This window comes from Euleptes europaea, chromosome 20 (assembly GCF_029931775.1).
Source record: "Euleptes europaea isolate rEulEur1 chromosome 20, rEulEur1.hap1, whole genome shotgun sequence".
NCBI lineage: Eukaryota > Metazoa > Chordata > Lepidosauria > Squamata > Sphaerodactylidae > Euleptes > Euleptes europaea.
Window position 1 is genome coordinate 21,218,678 of NC_079331.1, and position 20,518 is coordinate 21,239,195.

General features: G+C 46.9%; 1 protein-coding gene across 1 annotated transcript in view; it reads right to left on the bottom strand.

Annotated features, from left to right (window-relative positions):
- The window catches only part of IGDCC4 (immunoglobulin superfamily DCC subclass member 4), a 72,755-nt gene extending 52,934 nt beyond the window's left edge, over positions 1-19,821 (bottom strand). Inside the window, exons 1-5 of the mRNA XM_056866122.1 lie at positions 19,801-19,821; positions 17,836-18,154; positions 16,227-16,368; positions 13,068-13,201; positions 3,565-3,702 (exon numbers count right to left, since the gene is read on the bottom strand). Coding sequence (XP_056722100.1) covers positions 3,565-3,702; positions 13,068-13,201; positions 16,227-16,368; positions 17,836-18,154; positions 19,801-19,821 — 754 coding nt within the window. The remainder of the gene's footprint in view (positions 1-3,564; positions 3,703-13,067; positions 13,202-16,226; positions 16,369-17,835; positions 18,155-19,800) is intronic.
- Positions 19,822-20,518: the final 697 nt, after the last annotated feature.

Sequence of the window (20,518 nt, forward strand, 5' to 3'; positions counted from 1 at the left end):
GTCTGCAGATAGGCAGTCATTCCTGCAGGAATCATTATTTGATCTATTCTCCTCTCTGCAAGGAAGTTCTTTGTGTCTTTAGCACGGTGAGTGCTGGCTGAATCCCAGACAAGCAGACCTCTTTGGCCACCTCGCAAAACAAGTGGCAGCATTAAATCAAGTCACTTCCTTATAACTGCTTGTGTGCACCAGGCTTTTTCGGTTTCAAGAACATAAATGCCGGAAACACGTTCAATCTTATCTTTCTTGCCCTTAGTGATGATAACAGGTGTGACTTCCTTTCCATCCAGACGAATTGCCAAAATACAGGTAACACGTGAACTTTCGTGACCAGTGGAGGGAACGTAGATTGAGGAGGCACCCCTCTGTTCAATTGTCGTTTGGGCTCCTTGACCCATAAACACTGCAGTTTCATCCATAGCAATCATGTTGCAAAGTTGGTATTTGGAAAAGTCGATGCCATCAACAAAGGTCTTGAATGCAAGTGCTCGCTTAATAACGTCAGCATCTTCCAACTTAAACAGTGTTGTTGATTTTCTGATAGACAGTTCATATCGCTGAAGGAAGCCATCTAGCCAGTGATGTGATGCTTTGAATTCTGGGGATATTTCGAATTGTGGTGCCATTGCAAGGGCAAATGCTTGAATATCAGCCCTGCGCACAACCAAAGCCTTTGCTCTCCTGTCAGCAATCCATTCACTGATCATGTCTTCCAGCTCAGGAAATAAAGGTTGCCGACCTGAACCACACTTGCGCTTCTTAGCATTTCCTCTGTCCACCTGTAGAGTGAGGTTATCGTATTCTGCCCGCCATTTTTGGACCATTCGGATATCCAACTTCTGTTTGCAGAAAGCCGTAAGATTCTTGCCCTGGGAGTCCTCCACAATTCCTTTCTTGTACTCAACAGAATAACTCTTTCTTTTTGCACTCATCTTGTCTGGGGGTACAGATACTCAGGAAAAGCAGAGATACCGTAGGCCAGCAAAGCTGATGTGTAAGGGCTGGCTTATTTATCAGGGATCCAGTGAGAACTGGGTCCAATCTGCACAGTGGAGCTGGGATGATCTCTCTGGGCTCAGTAGCAGACTGCTTGCTGAAGCTTTTCCCCTATCCCCTGGTGTTTGTATGGGATGAGAGAGACCACAGACTGTTGCTGGTTGGTGCTGGGGGAGAGAGCTTGACTTCTTCCCCCTGAGGACACACAATACCTAAAGCACAGCGTCCCCTGGCGCAGAGGGAGCCTCCCGGCCGGGCCAGCAGAGCTCCGTCGCGGCTGGCACCAAATCGAACCGGGCGGGGAATGGCCTTCCAGGAGGCAAGGCCCTTGGCCTTCCCCGCGGACCGCTGACCAGCTGAACAACGGGCGGGCACGGCACGGGAATGGGCATGGCAGGGGGAAACGGGCGGGGCTACAGGACGAGTGGTCTGAGGCCGAGGAAACTCTCCGGGAACAGCAAACTGGCGGGAAGTCTTGGTACACTGCATAGCCACGCCTATCACTATGTCTTATTTTCGGGGTATGGCTTATATTGCGCAAATGCTTAGAAATCCTGCTACAGCTTATTTTATGGGTATGTCTTATTTTCCTTTTATCCCTTAGAAGCTCCTTGATCAATTGATCTTGAGCAGCATATATCTGTCGGGCCTGTGTCTCAGTTTCGCTTTTCCACCAACTCGCTCCCAAGGATTGTTTTGCATTCTTGGACTCTTTGAAGTAGACAATATCTAGTGTTGGAGGGATGTAATGATTGAAACAAATCTTGCCACTGACAATGTAGCCTTGGGGTCCCTATCGCTTAGTAAAAAAGGCATTATGTCAGTCACAGAGGCATTGGATTTGTATGTTAAAAGGGGGGAAATATAGTGCGATCGAAGTTCCTCGTAAAAGCGGCATTCCAAAAGGGCATGGGCTAATGAGTCAATAGAGCCAGAAGAGCAAGGGCAGATCCTGTCTGAGTAGGGTATATTCGGAATTCTGCCCTGCATTACCATAGAAGGGTTAGCATTCAATCTAGCCAAGCAAAAAGCTCCACAATGACGAGGAGTTGTCAGATAATATGTATAGGCAGGCAGACCAGGTGGAGGGGGTATTCCGAAGAACTGGGCTGAACAGATGCGACGAGCACGAAAAGTAGTGCTGTTCTAATCGAGCTCTTTAATGCGCTTTTTAATTTTGGCAAAAGCTTCAGTTTTCCCAAGATCTAATAACATACCTTCGAGAAGCCCAACAACGCCAGTTTCTCATCTAAGATTTTTTGCCATGAGGATTTAAAAGGGTCATGCTTCAGAGAAGCTAGGAACCCCTCAGTGCTAAAGCACAGTTTAAGGTGTAGTTTAAAGGCGGCCAACCACGCCCTAGCTTCAAGTGACATTTGGCCAAACTCAGAATGAAGAGTAACGCCAGCAACACATCGAGGGGCATTTAGGAGTTTTCGTAAGAACTGAAGCAGTGGACGATCTATAGATTCATTGATGACTGTTATCCAGATGGCAACACCAAAGAGGATAATTGGGGTAATTTTCAAGTTAAAAACCTGAATAGCCCCTGGAATATAATTGCCACCTTTGGTGTGAAAAAAGTTGACAATAGCACCAACCCCAGGTTTAATTTTGATGGGCATTTCAATTTAGGTTATGGGAAAACAGAATGCCAAGGTAAACAAACTCCTTGACTTGGTCAACCTCAAAGCCATATGTCTTATTTTCGGGGAAACACGGTAATAGCAGAAGATCTCCAGTGAACACCTGGAGGCTGGCAACCCTACGTGCAATCCTAATTCATCAGGGCAAACTCAGCAAAGATCCTGGCTTTATGACAATAGTTTCAGAGGGTAGCCCTGTTGGTCTGTAGTAGAGCAGCTGGACTCGAGAGGATTTGACTCTCGATAGTTCATACCCTGAAAACCTTGTCGGGCTCTAAGGGGCTACTAGACTCAAATTTAGCAATTTTACGGCAAGCATCTTCTGACCTACAATCCATATGCCTACCATTTGTTCTGTGCCAAATTTAATCCTTCGGTTCCTTTCAAACGCCATCTTCACCCCAATTTGGAAACGGTCACGTTCCTTCAAATCTGCCCCATTCTCCTCTCCCCCTGTGATTTCAACAAACTTTGTTCCCCCCTCCTGCAATCCTAAAGATAACCCACAAGTTATTTTTACAAAGCACTGACAGATGTGTCCGAATTCCCACCAGCCCCATGGAAGCCCCTACCGAAGGGCCCTCAAAAACCCAACCTATCCCGCCTGACCTTTCCAGCCAGGGTATCATTCGATCCAGGGGCCGCAGCTAATTTTAGATCAAAAGGCATCCAGTAGATAGAATTTCGTATCTTTTACAGATCAAACGGCATAAACTAAACCGCATGCTTTGTAACGCCTGAGATTTAATTGGCCGGTCTGGCTTAGAAGGCCCACTCCGACCGCCACGAATACAGCCTCTGTTTATTCAGTTGCGGCTTATAAAGCTTCCCCGAAGTGCTATGCCCCTTTGAATAGGTTTTAAAAATAAAGGGCCCGAGAGCTGCCCCTCTCGGCATTAAAAGGACGGCTCTCTTCATTTACCCTCCCGTATCCAAGAGACAAACGGTGTGGGATCTGCAGATGCCATGCACTCCAGCACAGAGCTTTCCCCGACTGTCACAGTGGTGTTCTCCGGGACAGCAGCAAAGACCACATCTCCCACGGGTGGCAGCTGATTACCTAGGAAAAACCATGTTGGAATTTTTTTCACTTTCAAAAAAGAGATCGCAAGTTCTATGCAGGCCAGACTTGTGGGGGGGGGGGCGTAATCGCCATTATTTATTGGTTTGTTTATTTTTAACTTATATCCTGCTCAGAGAGGCTAGCATCCATTAAAACTCATACAATATCTATCTATCCATCCATTATCCATCTATCATTTTAAGGGTGGTTAAAACAAAACCGGACTGTGGTGCAATCCGGTTTGTGTGTGGCTGTTACCGCACTAGGTATTCCCAGCGATGTATCAAGAGTTTGGAAATGTTTTAAAAAACATTGCTTTAAAAGGGCTTTTGGATGCCACGGCTAAAAAATGGTTGGAAGACGTCTTCACAGCTAAAGGGGCCAAACAAAGAGCGAACAGTATTTTTTATAACAGTTTCAAACTCTTAATACATCGCTGGGAATACCTCGTGTGGTAACAGCCTGTGAAGAGCTTCAAAAGGATCTCTTCAAACTGGAAGAATGGGCATAAAAATGGCAAATGAGATTCAATGTGAGCAAGTGTAAAGTGATGCATACTGGGGCAAAAAATCCCAACTTCACATATACACTGACGGGATCTGCTTTACTTTACTTTTATTATTGTTACGGTCTTTAACCAGTAAAATGCATATTCACATATATAAAACATTCAAGTGAAGAAGAAAACAATTTTCAATAGGGCAAAACCAGAAGATTAATTCATGATAATAGTAAGACCATTTTACCACTTGTATAATTCCAATGACAATGGAGTCTATAAATAAATCTATAAAAGGTAAAATTAAAATAAACCCCTGGCAGCAACAGACCAAGAAAGGGATATTGGGGTGGTAGTGGAAAGCTCGATGAAGATGTCAACCCAGTGTGCGGCTGCTGTGAAAAAAGCAAATTCCATGCTGGCCATAGTGAGACAAGGAATAGAGAATAAAACTGCTGCTATCATACTGCCCTTGTTCAAATCTGTGGCGAGACCATGCTTGGAATACTGTGTACAGTTCTGGTCACCACACCTAAAAAAGGATATTGCAGAGCTTGAGAAGGTGCAGAAAAGGGCAAGCAAAATAATCGGGGCTAGAGCAACTGACCTTTGAGGAGCGGTTAAAATGCTTAGGGCTGTTTAGCTTGGAAAGAAGGCAGTTAAGGGGAGACATGATAGAGGTCTATCAAATGATGCATGGTATGGAGAGAGTGGACAGGGAGAGGTTTTTCTCCCTCTCTCATAATACCAGAATGCAGGGTCATCTGCTGAAGCTGAAGGGAGACAGATTCAAAACTGATAAAAGGAAGTATCTCTTCACACAACACATAGTTAAATTGTGGAACTCCCTGCCCCAGGATGTAGTGATGGCTGCCAACTTGGAAGGCTTGAAGAGGAGAGTGGACATGTTCATGGAGGAGAGGGCTCTCCGTGGCTACTAGTCAAACTGGATGCTAGTCAAGATGCATACCTTTTCTCTCCAGGATCAGAGAAGCATGCATAATGCAGGACAATGCTGCTGCTGTCGTCTTCTTTGTGGGCTTCCTAGAGGCACCTGGTTGGCCACTGCGTGAACAGACTGCTGGACTTGATGGGCCTGGGTCTGATCCAGCATGGCCTTTCTTATGTTCTTACGGAGTAAACCAATCTGTGCTTAATTCTCACCCGTGCAGATTCTAATTCATCATCTCCATTAATTAAAATGGCTCCCCGCCAATGAGACGGCAGACGCTTCCGCGGACAATGGAACAGATCAAAGCTTACAAACACAATGACGACATAATGAACAAAATGCATGATCATCTTGGTCCTTTGTGGGTGTGTGTGGGGGTGTCCCTTTGTTTGCTTCCTCTAAATTACACGGCACATGGCGCGCATGAGAAAGCACGAGGGGGGGGCTTGAAACTCCATAACACCAACTGCAAGCAAATCAGCCCCGTTGCTCTCACAGAAGAGTGGAAGAGAATCTCGGGCAGGCAATTCTCTCCTCCCCCCTTTCCCTCTCTTGGAACAGCTGCTCAGAGCTTTGCAAAGTCCTCCCGGGAGATTCTCGGAAGCTGAATAAGAAAGACTTCAAAACTCCTCCTCTGCAAAAGGGTGAGAAAGTTCACGGGGAAACAGCCCAGCTCGGCTCGGTCGCCTGGACTTCTTGGTGTCTCAAACCTCTGACAGCTGAAAGCCGACGAGCTGCCCCTCTCCTCTCCTGTAACCTTCCAGGCGAGAGTCTGCAGACTGTTGGGGGTCATGCTCACAGCTGCCAATCACAACACACAGGGCAAGTTCCTTACAGCGCAGGGCTCCTAGTAAGGACTTGCTTCAGACTCCCCTTTTTGCGGTTTGCACATGAAACACAGGTGAAGCCCATGGTGAAGGAAGACTTCCTGGAGAGTTGGGAAGGGGGGTATGCCCAGGCTGGGAGGGAGGTCAGTGTGAGATGTGTTGCAGTTGAGAGCCAGCATGGTGTAGTGGTTAAGAGTGGTGGTTTGGAGCGGTGGACTCTGATCTGGAGAACTGGGTTCGATTCCCCACTCCTCCACATGAGCGGCGGAGGCTAATCTGGTGAACCGGGTTGGTTTCCTCACTCCTCCACATGAAGCCAGCTGGGGGACCTTGGGCTAGTCACACTCTCTTAGCCCCACCTACCTCACTGGGTGTCTGTTGTGGGGAGGGGAAGGGAAGGTGATTGTAAGCTAGTTTGTTTCTTCCTTAAGTGGTAGAGAAAGTCGGCATATAAAAACCAATTCTTCATCTTCTCCTTCTTGATTGCTGGAATTTCCTCAGGGGGGTTTCACCCTGAGACTGGCTCAATCTATCCACAGCCTAGCTATGAACTCCTTTGCAATTAAAATGATAACAAAACAGTCTAGCTAATAATTGGTTCTTTGAGCTTTGGATGCTGCAGTTATTGAAGAGATTTATGGCCTGGTGGTCAGACAGGTTTTATTGTTTCTTTGCCTTGTTTATCACCGCATTTGGCCAACAGAAGTCAATAGGGGTATCTAGTGGACTTCAGAATCTTCATATTTTCTGTACAGGATTCCTGCCCGCCATTTCGTCCTTGAAAACATCAGCCTTCTAGTCCTCATCATTTAACACTTTTCAACATTCTGTGATACACTCTTTTCATCTCCCTCCTTTACGCACTTAAGTCGTTCCACCTTCAGCCTTTCTGATCTATGTCAATTGAAGTTATCTCCACAAGAAGACTACCTTTACATTCGTGAGCCCTATGGTACGATACAATAATTGTTTGTGGCTGAAGGCCATTACAATCTGTCATATAAAACCTAGTCATAAATAATAGCATTCAAACAGTCTGACCAAGAAATGCTAGTCATTAAATGCATTAAGTACCCTGATTAAAAACAATTTTCGCCTGAATTTTCTTGGCTGCTGAGGAAAAGAGCGACACTCTATAGGAGACAACTGGATCTGAGAGCAGACAACCGGCATCTGAGAGGAGAAAGAGCAGCTTCTAAGATCTGAAAAGAAATTTAGGCCCTTAGAAGCAGTGGGAGAAATTCAGATCTGGGAAGAAGAAGAGTTGGTTTTTATATGCTGATGTTCTCTACCTTTTAAGGAGAATCAAACCAGCTTACAATCACCTTCCCCACCCCATAAGAGACACCCTGTGAGGTAGGTGGGGCTGAGAGAGCTCTAGGAGAACTGTGACTAGCCCAAGGTCACCCAGCTGGCTTCATGTGCAGGAGTGGGGAAACCTGCTTTAAAAAGGAAAAGAGAGGAGGCAAGCTGCGATTCCTGGGTGCCATCAGGCCCTTGAGTTCCTCTTGCTGAAAATGAATCAAGTCAGCGAGAGATTAGCTGCACGACTGAGGCAGACGCTGTCTCCTGACTCATAGCCTTCCGGAAGGCGAAGGCGTTCCTCATGGATCGGGGTTTAATACACTGTTATTGGAGATGACATGGGGAGATTGCCACCGGCTGAATGTCATTTCAACTGACAGCCTTGATCGCTCGCCGTGATGGTATCCCGCAAAAACATGCTTCTGCCATCAAATATTTGCCCGAGCGCCAAAATAGAGTCGGCAGCCAAGCAGAGCTTCCTTCTCCCCGTAAGACAGCAGGGACCTGGGATTGAAGGAGATGCTAGCCAAGGAGATCCCTGGAGAAAGAAAAGGAAAGTCAGGGCTGGATCACCCTGCCCAGTTGAAGAGGCTCCCTCGAACTTTGTGCCAAGAATAAAACCAGTTTACAATCACATTCCCTTCCCCTCCCCACAACAGACACCCTGTGAGGTAGGTAGGGCTCAGACAGCTGTGACTAGCCCAAGGTCACCCAGCTGGCTTCATGTGTAGGAGTGGGGAAACCAACCTGGTTCCCCAGATTAGAGTCCGCCGCTCATGTGGAGGAGTGGGGAATCAAATCCAGTTCTCCAGATTAGAGTCCACTGTGCCAAACCACCGCTCTTAACCACTACACCACACTGAATATTAATGCCAGGAGGCAACATCAGGGGAAGGCCTCGGCCTCTATGCCCTGTTATTGGTCCTCCAGAGGAACTGGTCAGCCTCTGTGTGAGACAGGAAGCTGGACTAGATGGACCCTCACTGATCCAATCCAGCAGAGCTCTTCTGGTGGTCTTATGCCATAGGGACCGAAGGGAACCTCCACATTCAGAGGCAGTCAAGTTCTGAATATCAGTGGCCAGGAGGCAACATCAGGGGAAGACCTTGGCCTCTCTGCCCTGTTGTTAGATCTCCGTTGGCCACTGTGTGAGACATGATGCTTGAATAGATGGACCCTCACTGGTCTGATCCAGCAGGGCACTTCTTAGGTTCTTATGAAGTCCTTGACCTCTATGCCGTTATTGGCCCTTCAGGGGAACTGGTCGGCCACTGTGTGAGAGAGGATGCTGGACTAGATGGACCCTCACTGGTCTGAGCCAGCAGGACTGTTCTGAGGTTCTTATCAGGGGAAGGCCTCAACTTCAGTGCCCTACTGTAAGACCTACAGAGGGACTGGTCGGCCACTGTGTGAAACAGGAGGTTGGACTAGATGGACCCTCACTGGTCTGAGCCAGCAGGACACTTCTTAGGCAACAATGATGGTGAGGGGTCTAGAGACCAAGTCCTATGAGGAAAGGTTGAAGGAGCTGGGTATGTTTAGCCTGAAGAGAAGACTGAGAGGGGATATGATAACCATCTTCAAGAACTTGAAGGGCTGTCACACAGAGGAAGGTGCCGAGTTGTTTTCTGTTGCCCCAGAAGGTCGGACCAAAACCAATGGGTGGAAATTTTCAAGCAAACCGCCACAATCACTTGCTGCTTTTTTAAAAATAAAAACTGGGATTCTCAGGAAACTCAGTTCCACACCCAGCGCCATTCTCCATGTGACCTCTCCCCACCCCCCCCCCTGCAGAATCATGGCATACACACAGCCCTGGCTGCCAAGACTGGACAGGATGAATGTATTGCCAAAAAGATTGAGGGGGGAGAGAGAGACTGCAAAGAAGCACCTTTCATTTTCTGTCTTATTTGGACTTAGGAGTAGTATGTGTGGGTGTGTTAAGTGCCGTCAAGTCGCTTCCGATTCATGGCGACCCTATGAATGAAAGTCCTCCAAAATGTCCTATCTTTGACAGCCTTGCTCAGATCCTGCAAATTGAAGGCTGTGGCTTCCTTTATTGAGTCAATCCATCTCTTGTTGGGTCTTCCTCTTTTCCTGCTGCCCTCAACTTTTCCTAGCATGACTGTCTTAGTAATAGTATACAGGAGGCAAAAAAGTTCAAACAGATCATAGAATCATAGAGTTAGAAGGGAACACCAGGGTCATCTAGTCCAACCCCCTGCACAATGCAGGAAACTCCCAACTACCTCCCCCTCCCCACAGCCCCAGTGACCCCATCTCCATGCCTAGAAGATGGCCAAGATGCCCCTCCCTCTCATGATCTGCCTAAGGCCATAGAATGAGCATTGCTGACAGCCTTTTGAAAACCTCCAGGGAAGGATTGCCCACCACCTCCCAAGGAAGCCTGTTCCACTGAGGAACCGCTCTAACTGTTAGAAAATTCTTCCTAATGTCTAGACAGAAACTCTTTTGATTTAATTTCAACCCCTTTTCAACAGATCACCCTGTTTGAGGTCTGGAAGGAGAACTTGAGGGATCAGGACTGTTCTCCACTCAGATATTTCCTCAGTGCAACTATAACGGCTTGATTTCAGGGCTGTATTTTTTTTTTCTTAAAAAGATCTGCTTACAAAAGCCCCCGTATCCTCATTCCCATGTGGAATGCATCTCCCCAAGGAACATCTGGAAATTTACACTGTGACGTCTGCCTGGCCCAAAAAATCTGTTGCTCACACAGCAACACTCCAGTTGCCGCACATCCCTGTTTCCAGCACAGAAGCAAACGCCTCTCTATGACCTTTGGGGGAGACTCTCCGGGGCTCAAAATAGCTTCTGGCTGAAGAGAAGCTCCAGCTCTGTCCCTGGAAACAAAGTTTTCTTTCCTTTTTTTTGAAGAAAGGCAGACTTCTAAGCAGCTAAATATTGTTTACAGCCATGTTGGCCCAAAATCAAACTGCAAAAAAACCCCTCACAATCTGCACAGCATCTTCTATTACGTACATATGTGCCGTCAAGTCACAACCAGCGTGGTGTGGTGGTCAAGAACGGCAGACTCTAATCTGGAGAACTGGGTTTGAGTCTCCGCTCCTCCAGATGCAGCCTGCTGGGTGACCTTGGGCCAGTCACAGTTCTCTCCAAACTCTCTCAGCCCACGCGGAGGCAGACAATGGCAAACCACCTCCGAACATCTCTTGCCTTGAAAACCCCACGAGGTCGCCTAAGTCAGCTGTGACTTGACAGCACTTTCCACCATCACAGTGTCTTCCTTGGTGGTCTCCCTTCTTAGCTTCCAAGATCTGCCGAGATCAGCTGTGGCTCAGTGTTAAAGCATCTGCTTGGCATGCAGAAGGTCCCAGGTTCAATCCCCAGCATCTCCAGTTAAAGGGATTAGGCAAGTAGGGTCTGCCTGAGTCCCTGGAGAACTGCTGCAGGTCTGAGTAGACAATAATAACTTTGGGGGTTACTACACTTTGTATTCCCAGCGATGTATTAAGAGTTTGAAAATGTTGTAAAAAACAACGCTTTAAAATGATTTTTGGATACCACGGTTTATAAATGGTTGGAAGATGTCTTCACAGCTAAAGGGGCCAAGCAAAGTGCAAACAGTATTTTTTATAACATTTTCAAACTCTTAATACATCGCTGGGAATACAAGTGCAGTAACAGACTTTGATGGACCAAAGGTCTGATTCAGGAGAAGGCAGTTTCATGTGTGTTCAGAGAGGGGCTGTGGCTCAGTAGAAGAGCATCTGCTTGGCATGCAGAAGGTCCCAAATTCAATCCCTGGCATCTCCAGTTAAAGAGACTAGGCAAGTAGGTGATGTAAAAAACCTCTGCCTGAGATCCTGGAGAGCCGCTGCTGGTCTGAGTAGACAATACTGACTTCAATGGACCAAGGGTCTGATTCAGGATAAGGCAGCTTCGTGGGTAGCTCTTTCTTTGGGGAGGGGCTGTGGCTCAGTGGTAGAGCATCTACTTGATATACAGAAGGTCCCAGGTTCAATCCCTGGCATCTCCAGTTAAAGGGACTAGGCAAGTAGGTGATGTGAAAGACCTTTCTCTGCCTGAGACCCTGGAGAGCTGCTGCCGGTCTGAGTAGACAGTACTGACTTCGATGGACCAAGAGTCTGATTCAGTAGAAGGCAAGGAAAAGAGTCTGTGGCTTAGTGGTAGAGCATCTGTTTGGCATGCAGAAGATCCCAGGTTCAATCCCCGGCATCTCCAGTTTAAGGAACTAGGCCAGTAGGTGATATAAAAGACCTCTGGCTGAGACCCTGGAGAGCCGCCGCCGGTCTGAGTAGACAATACTGACTTTGATGGACCAAGGGTCTGGTTCAGTAGAAGGCAGCTTCATGTGTTTATGTGTTCATACCACCTTCAAATATTAGCACCAAGCTAATAGGAGTGGGGAAACAAATCCAGTTCACCAGATGAGCCTCCGCCGCTCATGTGGAGGAGTGGGGAATCAAACTTGGTTCTCCAGATCAGAGTCCACCACTCCAAACCACCACTCTTAACCACTACACCACGCTGGCACCCCAAGCTCGCATTAGCTTTTTTTGTCGCTGCAATTCACCAAATATTTTCAATCTGCAAACTGTCTCAAATCCCTTGAAATTCCCAAAAACTGGAGGATGATCAGTGAAGCAAATAAATTAATTGGCCGCCTGGAAGACCTCTCTGGAGAGGCACCATAGACATTTTCGATAACAAATAAACTGCACAACATGTTACAAATATTGTCTGGATAATGCCCGTATAGCAATCCTGTAAAGTAAATCCACTTTATTTCAGTTTTATATCAGAGATGGCAGGACCAGGAAGGAAGTTGTTAAGAGAGAAGGGCTTTCCAATGCCCAGCTAGCCAGATCATGGCGGATTTAAATTTCGAGCATCCCCTTACTCGGTATGCCACAAAATGGATTTATCACAAAAGAACATAAGAACATAAGAAAAGCACTGCTGGATCAGACCCAGGCCCATCAGGTCCAGCAGTCTGTTCACACAGTGGCCAACCAGGTGCCTCTAGGAAGCCCACAAGCAAGATGACTGCAGCAGCATCCTGCCTGTGTTCCACAGCACCTAAGATAATAGGCATGCTCCTCTGATCCTGGAGAGAATAGGTATGTATCATGACTAGCATCCATTTTGACTAGTAGCCATGAATAACCCTCTCATCTATGAACATGTCCACTCCCCTTTTAGAGCCTTCCAAGTTGGCAGCCATCACCACATCCTAGGTCAGGGAGTTCCACCATTTAACTATGCATTGTGTGAAGAAATACTTCATATTATCAGTTTTTAATCTCTCACCCTTCAGCTTCAGCAGATGACCCCGTGTTCTAGTATTATGGGAGAGGGAGAAAAACTTCTCCCTGTCCACTCTCTCCATACCGTGCATAATTTTATAGTCATCTATCCTGTCTCCCCTTAACCGCCTTCTTTCCAAGCTAAACTGCCCTAAGCGTTTTAACCGCTCCTCATAGGGCAGTTGCTCCAGTCCCCTGATCATTTTGGTTGCTCTTTTCTGCACCTTCTCAAGCTCTGCAATATCCCTTTTTAGGTGTGGTGATCAGAACTGTACACAGTATTCCAAATGTGATCTCACCATAGAAAATGTTTGGCACCCAGTTACAGCTTTCTCTCTTTTTCTCGTTTTACCAGCAGCTGCATCTATACAACTCTGGGCTATGGAACATTCATTTTCTAGATCCTCTGGATTTTTTTCTCTCAAAAAGGACAGCCAGCAGTACAACCTCCCATTCAAATGCCTGACCTTTCACGACGCTCAGAATGGCGTTGGCGCTGTGACGTCTCCCTGCCCAGTTACTCGCCACACAACGGTAGCCCCCTGCGTCACTCTCCTGCACGTCTATGATCTGTAGGACACCGTTTGGGAGAACAATGAACCTGTGGGAAAGCAAAGGACACAAGAATATCACACCTGCGCCACTTTGGGTCAAAGCATGGGGTGGTTATGCCAAATACATGATCTCGGGATGGTTCCCACATCTAGGGACACCATGTAGATTTCTTTGCACTTCTGATGGCTAGCAGGTGCAGATGCGGACAAAAGGAACTGTCACTTTCTCATCAGCTGTCTTTAGCTAGCCACTAGCTTGCCCACTGAGAGCCAGCATGATGTAGTGGTTAAGAGCGGTGGTTTGGAGCAGTGGACTCTGATCTGGAGACCCGGGTTCAATTCCCCACTCCTCCACATGAGGGACGGACGCTAATCTGGTAAACCAGGTTGGTTTCCCCACTCCTACACATGAAGCCAGCTGGGTGACCTTGGGCTAGTCACAGTTCTCTTAGAGCTCTCTCAGTCCAATCTTCCTCACAGGGTGTCTGTTGTGGGGAGGAGAAGGGAAAGTGATTGTAAGCCGGTTTGAGTCTGCCTTAAGCGGTAGAGAAACTCAGCATTTAAAACCAACTCTTCTTCTTCTTCAATCCTGACAGCCAGTTTGCACTTGAGGCTGACAGAGACAGTACAGTCCTGTCCCAGAGACAATCTCTCTGCTAAACTGAGGCAACAACTTCTGAAAGAGATGCTATAATACACATACACACAAAAAGCCTCAGTTCATGGAATCCAGGTTTCCCAGTGATCTCTACCTGTCATGCCTCTCTCAACTCACACTTCTCTTAGGGCAAGAACTGAATCTAGGCCTCCCACATCCATCGTAACAGCTTATAATTGCTGGAGAGCTAGCATGGCTAGCATGGCATGGTGGTTAAGAGCGGCAGACTCTAATCTGGAGAGCTGGATTCAATTCCCCACTCCTCCACATGAAGCCTGCTGGGTGATCTTGGGCTAGTCATAGTTCTCTTTGAACTCTCTCAACCCCAACTAGGGAAAGTGATTGTAAGCCGGTCTGATTCTCCTTAAAAGGTAGAGAAAATTGGCATATAAAAACCAACTCTTCTTCTTGTATACTGCCATGTGCTGAGGGGTTTTGAAGTTCTGTGCAAATGATTGGCTGAGCTACCCTATGTCACAGAAGTGCCCTTGGCTGCCATTGGCTGAGCTGCTCAGGCCCCATGGAGGCACCTAAAAAGGCCTAAGGAAGAAAAGCTAGAAAGGGCAGGCTGTGAGAACATTGGGGGGATTGGTTGAAAGACTCCATGGGGCTGGGAGGAGGGCAGAGCTAAGCCAGAAAGATAGGAAGAGACAGCGGTCTTGAGGATGAAAGGGAGCAACTGGGAGAATCATAGAATCATAGAAACATAGAGTTGGAAGGGACCACCAGGGTCATCTAGTCCAGTGGTTCTCAACCTTGGGCCATATGACCCCCTGGGGGCCCCAGGATATTCCAAGGGGGCCACAGGTGAAAACTGCATAAATCGGGGGCGACGGCACAAGATTAGGGAGCCACAGAGGGAAGTGAGAAGTGAAGAAAACAGAAACACATGAAAACCTAACACATGACTTTCTTCATTGCACTTCTATGCATCATTTGCAACCGTGGATTTTTGTATCGCTGTAATCTTCTGCAACGGTGGTAGAGGCTTTGTTCTCCCTTGTATGTGAACATGGTTGTTTATTAGCGTGTTGCATTCCCTTTTTGTGGGTATTTTTTGTAAATTTCAGTTTCCCAGTAAGAACTGCATGTGTGCATTTTGTGTGGCTGTTTATGCTTCTTTGTTCCTTGGCTATTTACAAACAAAACATTTAAATAGCTACCTTTCTACCAGTAGGACGGGGGGGGGGGCACAGGAAGGAAACAAGGTCGGAAGGGGGCCACGGTCAGAAAAAGGTTGAGAACCACTGATCTAGTCCCACCCCCTGCAGAATGCAGGAAATTCACAACTACCTCCCCCCACACCCCCAGTGACCCCCACTCCATGCCCAGACGAAAGCCCTTGAGAGGGCAAAAGAGCAGGAAGGAAGGAGAGCTGTAGAGAGGAGGGAGGCTGAAGTACACATATTGATTTGAAGCACTCATTTTACACTTTTAACTTCTGAAAATTTTATTTTACTGTAAACTGCCTCATGAACTAAACTTGGCTGAAGGTGCAGGATATGAAGGCTTAAGGTAAATGATAAATAAAACAAATCTATTTTTATCCCGAGCATCCTCCGAAGAGCTCAAGAAGGCCACATCCATGGCTATCCCCCTTCTCCATTTTATCCTCTCAACAACCCTGTGAGGTAGGCGAGGCAAAGAGAGTCTGACTGGCCCAAGGTCACCAAGCATGGGTCACTCAGGCCTCCTTCAGCCCAGTCCCAACACCCTAGGCCAGGGGTGTCAAACATAAGGCCCGGGGGCTGGATTCGGCCCCTTGAGAGCCAGCCAAGGCAGCCACCCCTCCCCGCAGTCCTGATCTGGGCAGGTGAGGCATGGCCTGGCCTAACTAAGTGACATTCATGTTATATCCGGCCCTAGTAACAAATAAGTTCAACACCCCTGATCTAGCTTCTCTACCACACCAGACCTCATCCCCAGCCAAATCTTTGGCCATACACCTTTAAACATGATTATTTGCTAAACACCTGTTTCTCAGTTAGGCCTGAAAAACATTAAAACGATCAAATATTTCCCCTGGAATGCTTCTGGTCCAAAGTCTCCTTATCTTACCACAAGTCAGACAAGGAGCATCACCCCAAGTGTAACCAAAGAAGAAGAAGAGTTGGTTTTTATATGCCGACTTTCTCTCCCACTTAAGGGAGACTCAAACCGGCTTACAATCACCTTCCCTTCCCCTCCCCACAACAGACACCCTGTGAGGTAGGTGGGGCTGAGAGAGTGTGACTAGCCCAAGGTCACCCAGCTGGCTTCATTTGTAGGAGTGAGTAAACAAATCCAGTTCACCAGATGAGCCTCCGCCGCTCATATGGAGGAGTGGGGAATCGAACCCGGTTTTCCAAACCACCGCTCTTAACCACTACAGCATGCTGGGATCCAAAGGGACAAGCACCTCGGATCCAAAGTACCTGGGATCCAAAGGGACAGGAATGTGGTCCTTCTGCCAGGCGGTTACCGGAGCGGGTATCCCTTCGATCCGACACTCGAAACGGGCCACGCCCTTCTCTTCCACTGTCTGAGACTCTGGGTGTTGAAAAAATTGAGACAACGCTGGGGAAATGGAAGATAAAAAGGGATAGTTGGGAGGGGGAGAGAAAAGAAAATTCAGTTCTTTTTTATTATTTAATAATGGAAAGAGCAAAAAAATAGAAAATACAGAACAGAAAACATTAGTACAGATTAATAACATACAAATATCAAATATTAATAACCTAACTGAGTTTGCTACGAAGCATACCATTAAACAAAAATATTATATCCACTTTCATATATTCATTTACTCTAAACTAGAGTTGAGAATAGTTGGGTTTTTTATATGCCGACTTTCTCTTCCACTTAAGGCAGAATCAAACCAGCTTATACCGTAATCATCTTCCCTTCCCCTCCCCACAAAAGACACCCTGTCAGGTAGGTGAGGCTGAGAGAGTGTGACTAGCCCAAGGTCACCCCACTGACTTCAGGTGGAGGAGTGGGGAAACAAATCCAGTTCACCAGATTAGCTCATGTGGAGGAGTGGCGAATCAAACCCAGTTCTCCAGATCAGAGTCCACTGGTCCAAACCACCGCTCTTAACCACTACACCACTACCTTTGCATAACTTTATATCACTCCCAGTATGTTTTCAGATAGTTTAATATTACTAAAAAAATAATATTTCTAAAGAATATTTCTTTAAAAAATGATGCCTTATATATTCTATCTTTAATCCTATATATTGATAAATTCTAAATATTCTAACTTTAATTTATGGAATCTTCAACATATTCTAAACATTGTATCGAATGTATAGATTTAATTAGTCACACGATTATAACTAGTTCAGTTTTAATCATCTCTTAATTAAACTGGTTATCATCTAACTTCTACATACATTATTCTTGATTAAGTTTATTCTTATTCACTTTAGCATTTGCCACAGAAAATCATGTTCTCTCAATATACATGTACTCTCACACCTGATTTTAGGAAATATATAAGAAATATAATCTCAATTTTTCTTGACATTCTTTGCTTGGCCTTCGGTTCACATAGTTTGTCAGTTTCGCCATCACAGCATATTGAACACATGAAACTGCCTTCTACTGAATCAGACCCTTGGTCCATCAAAGTCAGTATTGTCTACACAGACTGGCAGCGGCACTCTGGGGTCTCAGGCAGGAGTCTTTCACATCACCTACTTGCCTAGTCCCTTTAACTGGAGATGCTGGGGATTGAACCTGGGACCTTCTGAATGCAGAGCAGATGCTCTACCACTGAACCACAGCTACGTTATCCTTCCTGTCTTCTATTCCTGGACATTCCAGAAAATTGAGCTCTTGACTTATCCCACTTAGCTGTTCCTCCTTTCAGATTCTGAACCAGCATCAAGCATCATACACAGACTTTCAAGCCCACACTTGAGACTTGAGGACTAGAAACTCGTTCCGTCTCTTCCCGATTCTTTTCGCTATGAGAAAGCAGAGTTTCAAGCCCTCTGAGTCCAACTCACAGGGGGAGGGGATAAAACTGAATACTCACTCGAGTCCCGAAGCACAACCGTTTGGCTGGCGACTGAGCCGAGGGATGTACGAGAGATGCAAGAGTAATTCCCCTCCGCGCCAGACCCTCTGAGAAAGCTGCCCTCCTTTGAAGGCTCCCAGGCTACTGATATGAACAAAGATCCATTGGGGAGGATGCGCAGGTTCTCCTCTTCTTCTACCCGGAGCCCGTTCTTCATCCAGGTGATGCTGAGGATCTGCTCCGAGGGAGCCGGGGTGCAGTCCAACACGAGGGTTTGATTCGGCTCCAGCGTCATTCGGCCAGGGCTGGTGCCACAGCTCAGCTCCAGAGAAAGTCCCTGAGATGGGTTCCCTGTGGCAAAAAACAGGTTGGCTGGTTAAAGTGATTGAACCGTGGACTTTGAGCAAGAAGACCTGACTGGTTCTTTGAATCTCTTGAGCCTGAGACACTTTGCAAGAAAGCTCCTCCCCACCGAAGGTTTTGCAAGACCTGCAAGCTAAACTATGCTTTGCCAACTTGGAACCTGAAGACGGTGCAACCCCTGGCACAGAAGAGAGATTACCTGACAACAAAATCCTGTCACAGCTAGAAAGGGATCTACATGATCCTAAATGTGCCCCCTGGGAGGCAAATATTTTAAAAAATAGAAAGTTAGATCAAAGCAAAGCAAAGATATTTATTACGGTCCATGACCAGCAAATACAGCAAAAATACAAAAAATGGGAACAATTAAAAATAATCATGGTACAAGTTAGATCATTGGCTCAGATAGCTTAGTACAGTAAACCCTGACCGGCTTTAGGAAGAATGCTTACTTATTTTTTATTTATATCTTGCTTTTCCCCCCGATAGGGGACCCAAAGCAGCTTTTTATATTGTTCCCCCCTCCTCCACTCAATCCTAACAACAACCCTGCGAGGTAGGTTAGGCTGGGAGATTGTGATGGGCCCACAGTCACCTGGGAGCTTCCACAGTTGAGCGAGGGATGAGAACCCAGGTCACCCAGCTTCTAGTCCTACATTCTAACTACTACGTCACACCAGCGTATAAATAAATAAGAGAATGGTCTTCCCGACACCTGTGATCCAACTCAGATCCTGTATGCAGAGATGCCAGGGATTCAACCTGGGATCTCCTTCACATAAACCGCATGCTCTATCGCTGAGCCACAAGCCCCCCCTAGCTAAGGGAGTTAAAGGCAGTTTGACGAGCATCCCCCAAAATTAAAGGTAAAGGTACAAGCACCGGGTCATGACTGACCAGTGGGGTGACGTCATATCCCAACGTTTACTAGGCAGACTGTGTTTACGGGGTGATTTGCTGTTGCCTTCCGCAATAATCTCCACTTTACTCCCAGCAAGCCAGGTATTCATTTTACTGACCTCAGAAAGATAGAAGTCTGAGTCAACCTTGAGCCAGCAACCTGAAACTGACTTCCGTCGGGATCAAACTTAGGTTGGGAGCAGAGCTTTGAATGCAGTATTGCAGCTTACCATTCTGTGCCATGGGGCTCCCCCCCCCCCAAATTACTAGTCTGTAAACATTTTCCCAAAAGAGCCCCGTTGCGCAGAGTGGTCAGCTGCAATACCGCAGTCCAAGCTCTGCTCACGACCTGAGTTCGATCCCAGCGGAAGTCGGTTTCAGGTAGCCAGATCAAGGTAAACCCAACCTTCCATTCTTCCAAGGTCGGTAAAATTAGTACCCAGCTTACTGGGGGTAGAGTGTAGACAACTGGGGAGGGCAACAGCAAACCACACCGTAAACACAGTCTGCCTAGTAAATATCGTGATGTGATGTTACCCCATGGGTCAGGAATGACCCGGTGCATGTACAGGGGACTGCCTTTACCTTTTAAAACATTCTCCCTAGCTGACTCTTCTCCCATTTGTATATCGGTTATTTGGGGTATACAGCTGGCCTACAAGAACCAAGCCTCTTTCCAGGGTAGAAATGCTTTCTGTCAATTCGTCTATTCCTACTCACCACAGACGACCAGATCTGCATCTCTTCACAAACCTGAGCGAAAGGCTAAGTTGTCCACGTTCACATGTCCTTAGATCTGGCCTGCCACAGCCCCCTGCTTGCAAGAGCATCTCTTTCAAGAGCCCGGCCTTTATCTGCAATGGCCCTCAAGGGACGCTCCATCAAAGCATGCTGGCATTCGCAGCCGCCTGTGCGCTTCCCCAGCCACACTCTGTATGTGCTCCAAATGATTTGTCACCATTCCGACTGAAAAGGTTTCCTGCCTCCATAAACGAGTTTATCAGCACAGGCGATGAACTGCCTGGCTCTGTGCCCAGGACCAATCTCAGAATCATTTTATAGCAATTCAAGTACCCTATTAAACCTTCGGCTGCCAACTGTGACTAAAAAGGGGGGGAGGCAAAGAGGAAAGGAGAAGTAGGAACAAAAGTTCTTCAGAGCATGCATTTAAATACGACGGTGTCCAAAATTAAGTTCACAGCGAGGAAAGCTGCAAAAAAAACCCAAAAAACATATTCTCCTAAGGAAACTGCTCACTGCTCAGTTGATTTCAATCTTTCCATCCTATGCCTGTTACCTGGCACAGTGGAGATGAGTGCTGCTAATTCAGCAGTATGCTCTTCAGCAGGGACAGCCACGGCGCCTTACCCCTCCTGCAGCCCCCCTCAAGTGAAAGTGGTGCCTGCCCAAACTCTCCCCTTCTGCACAAACGATTCAA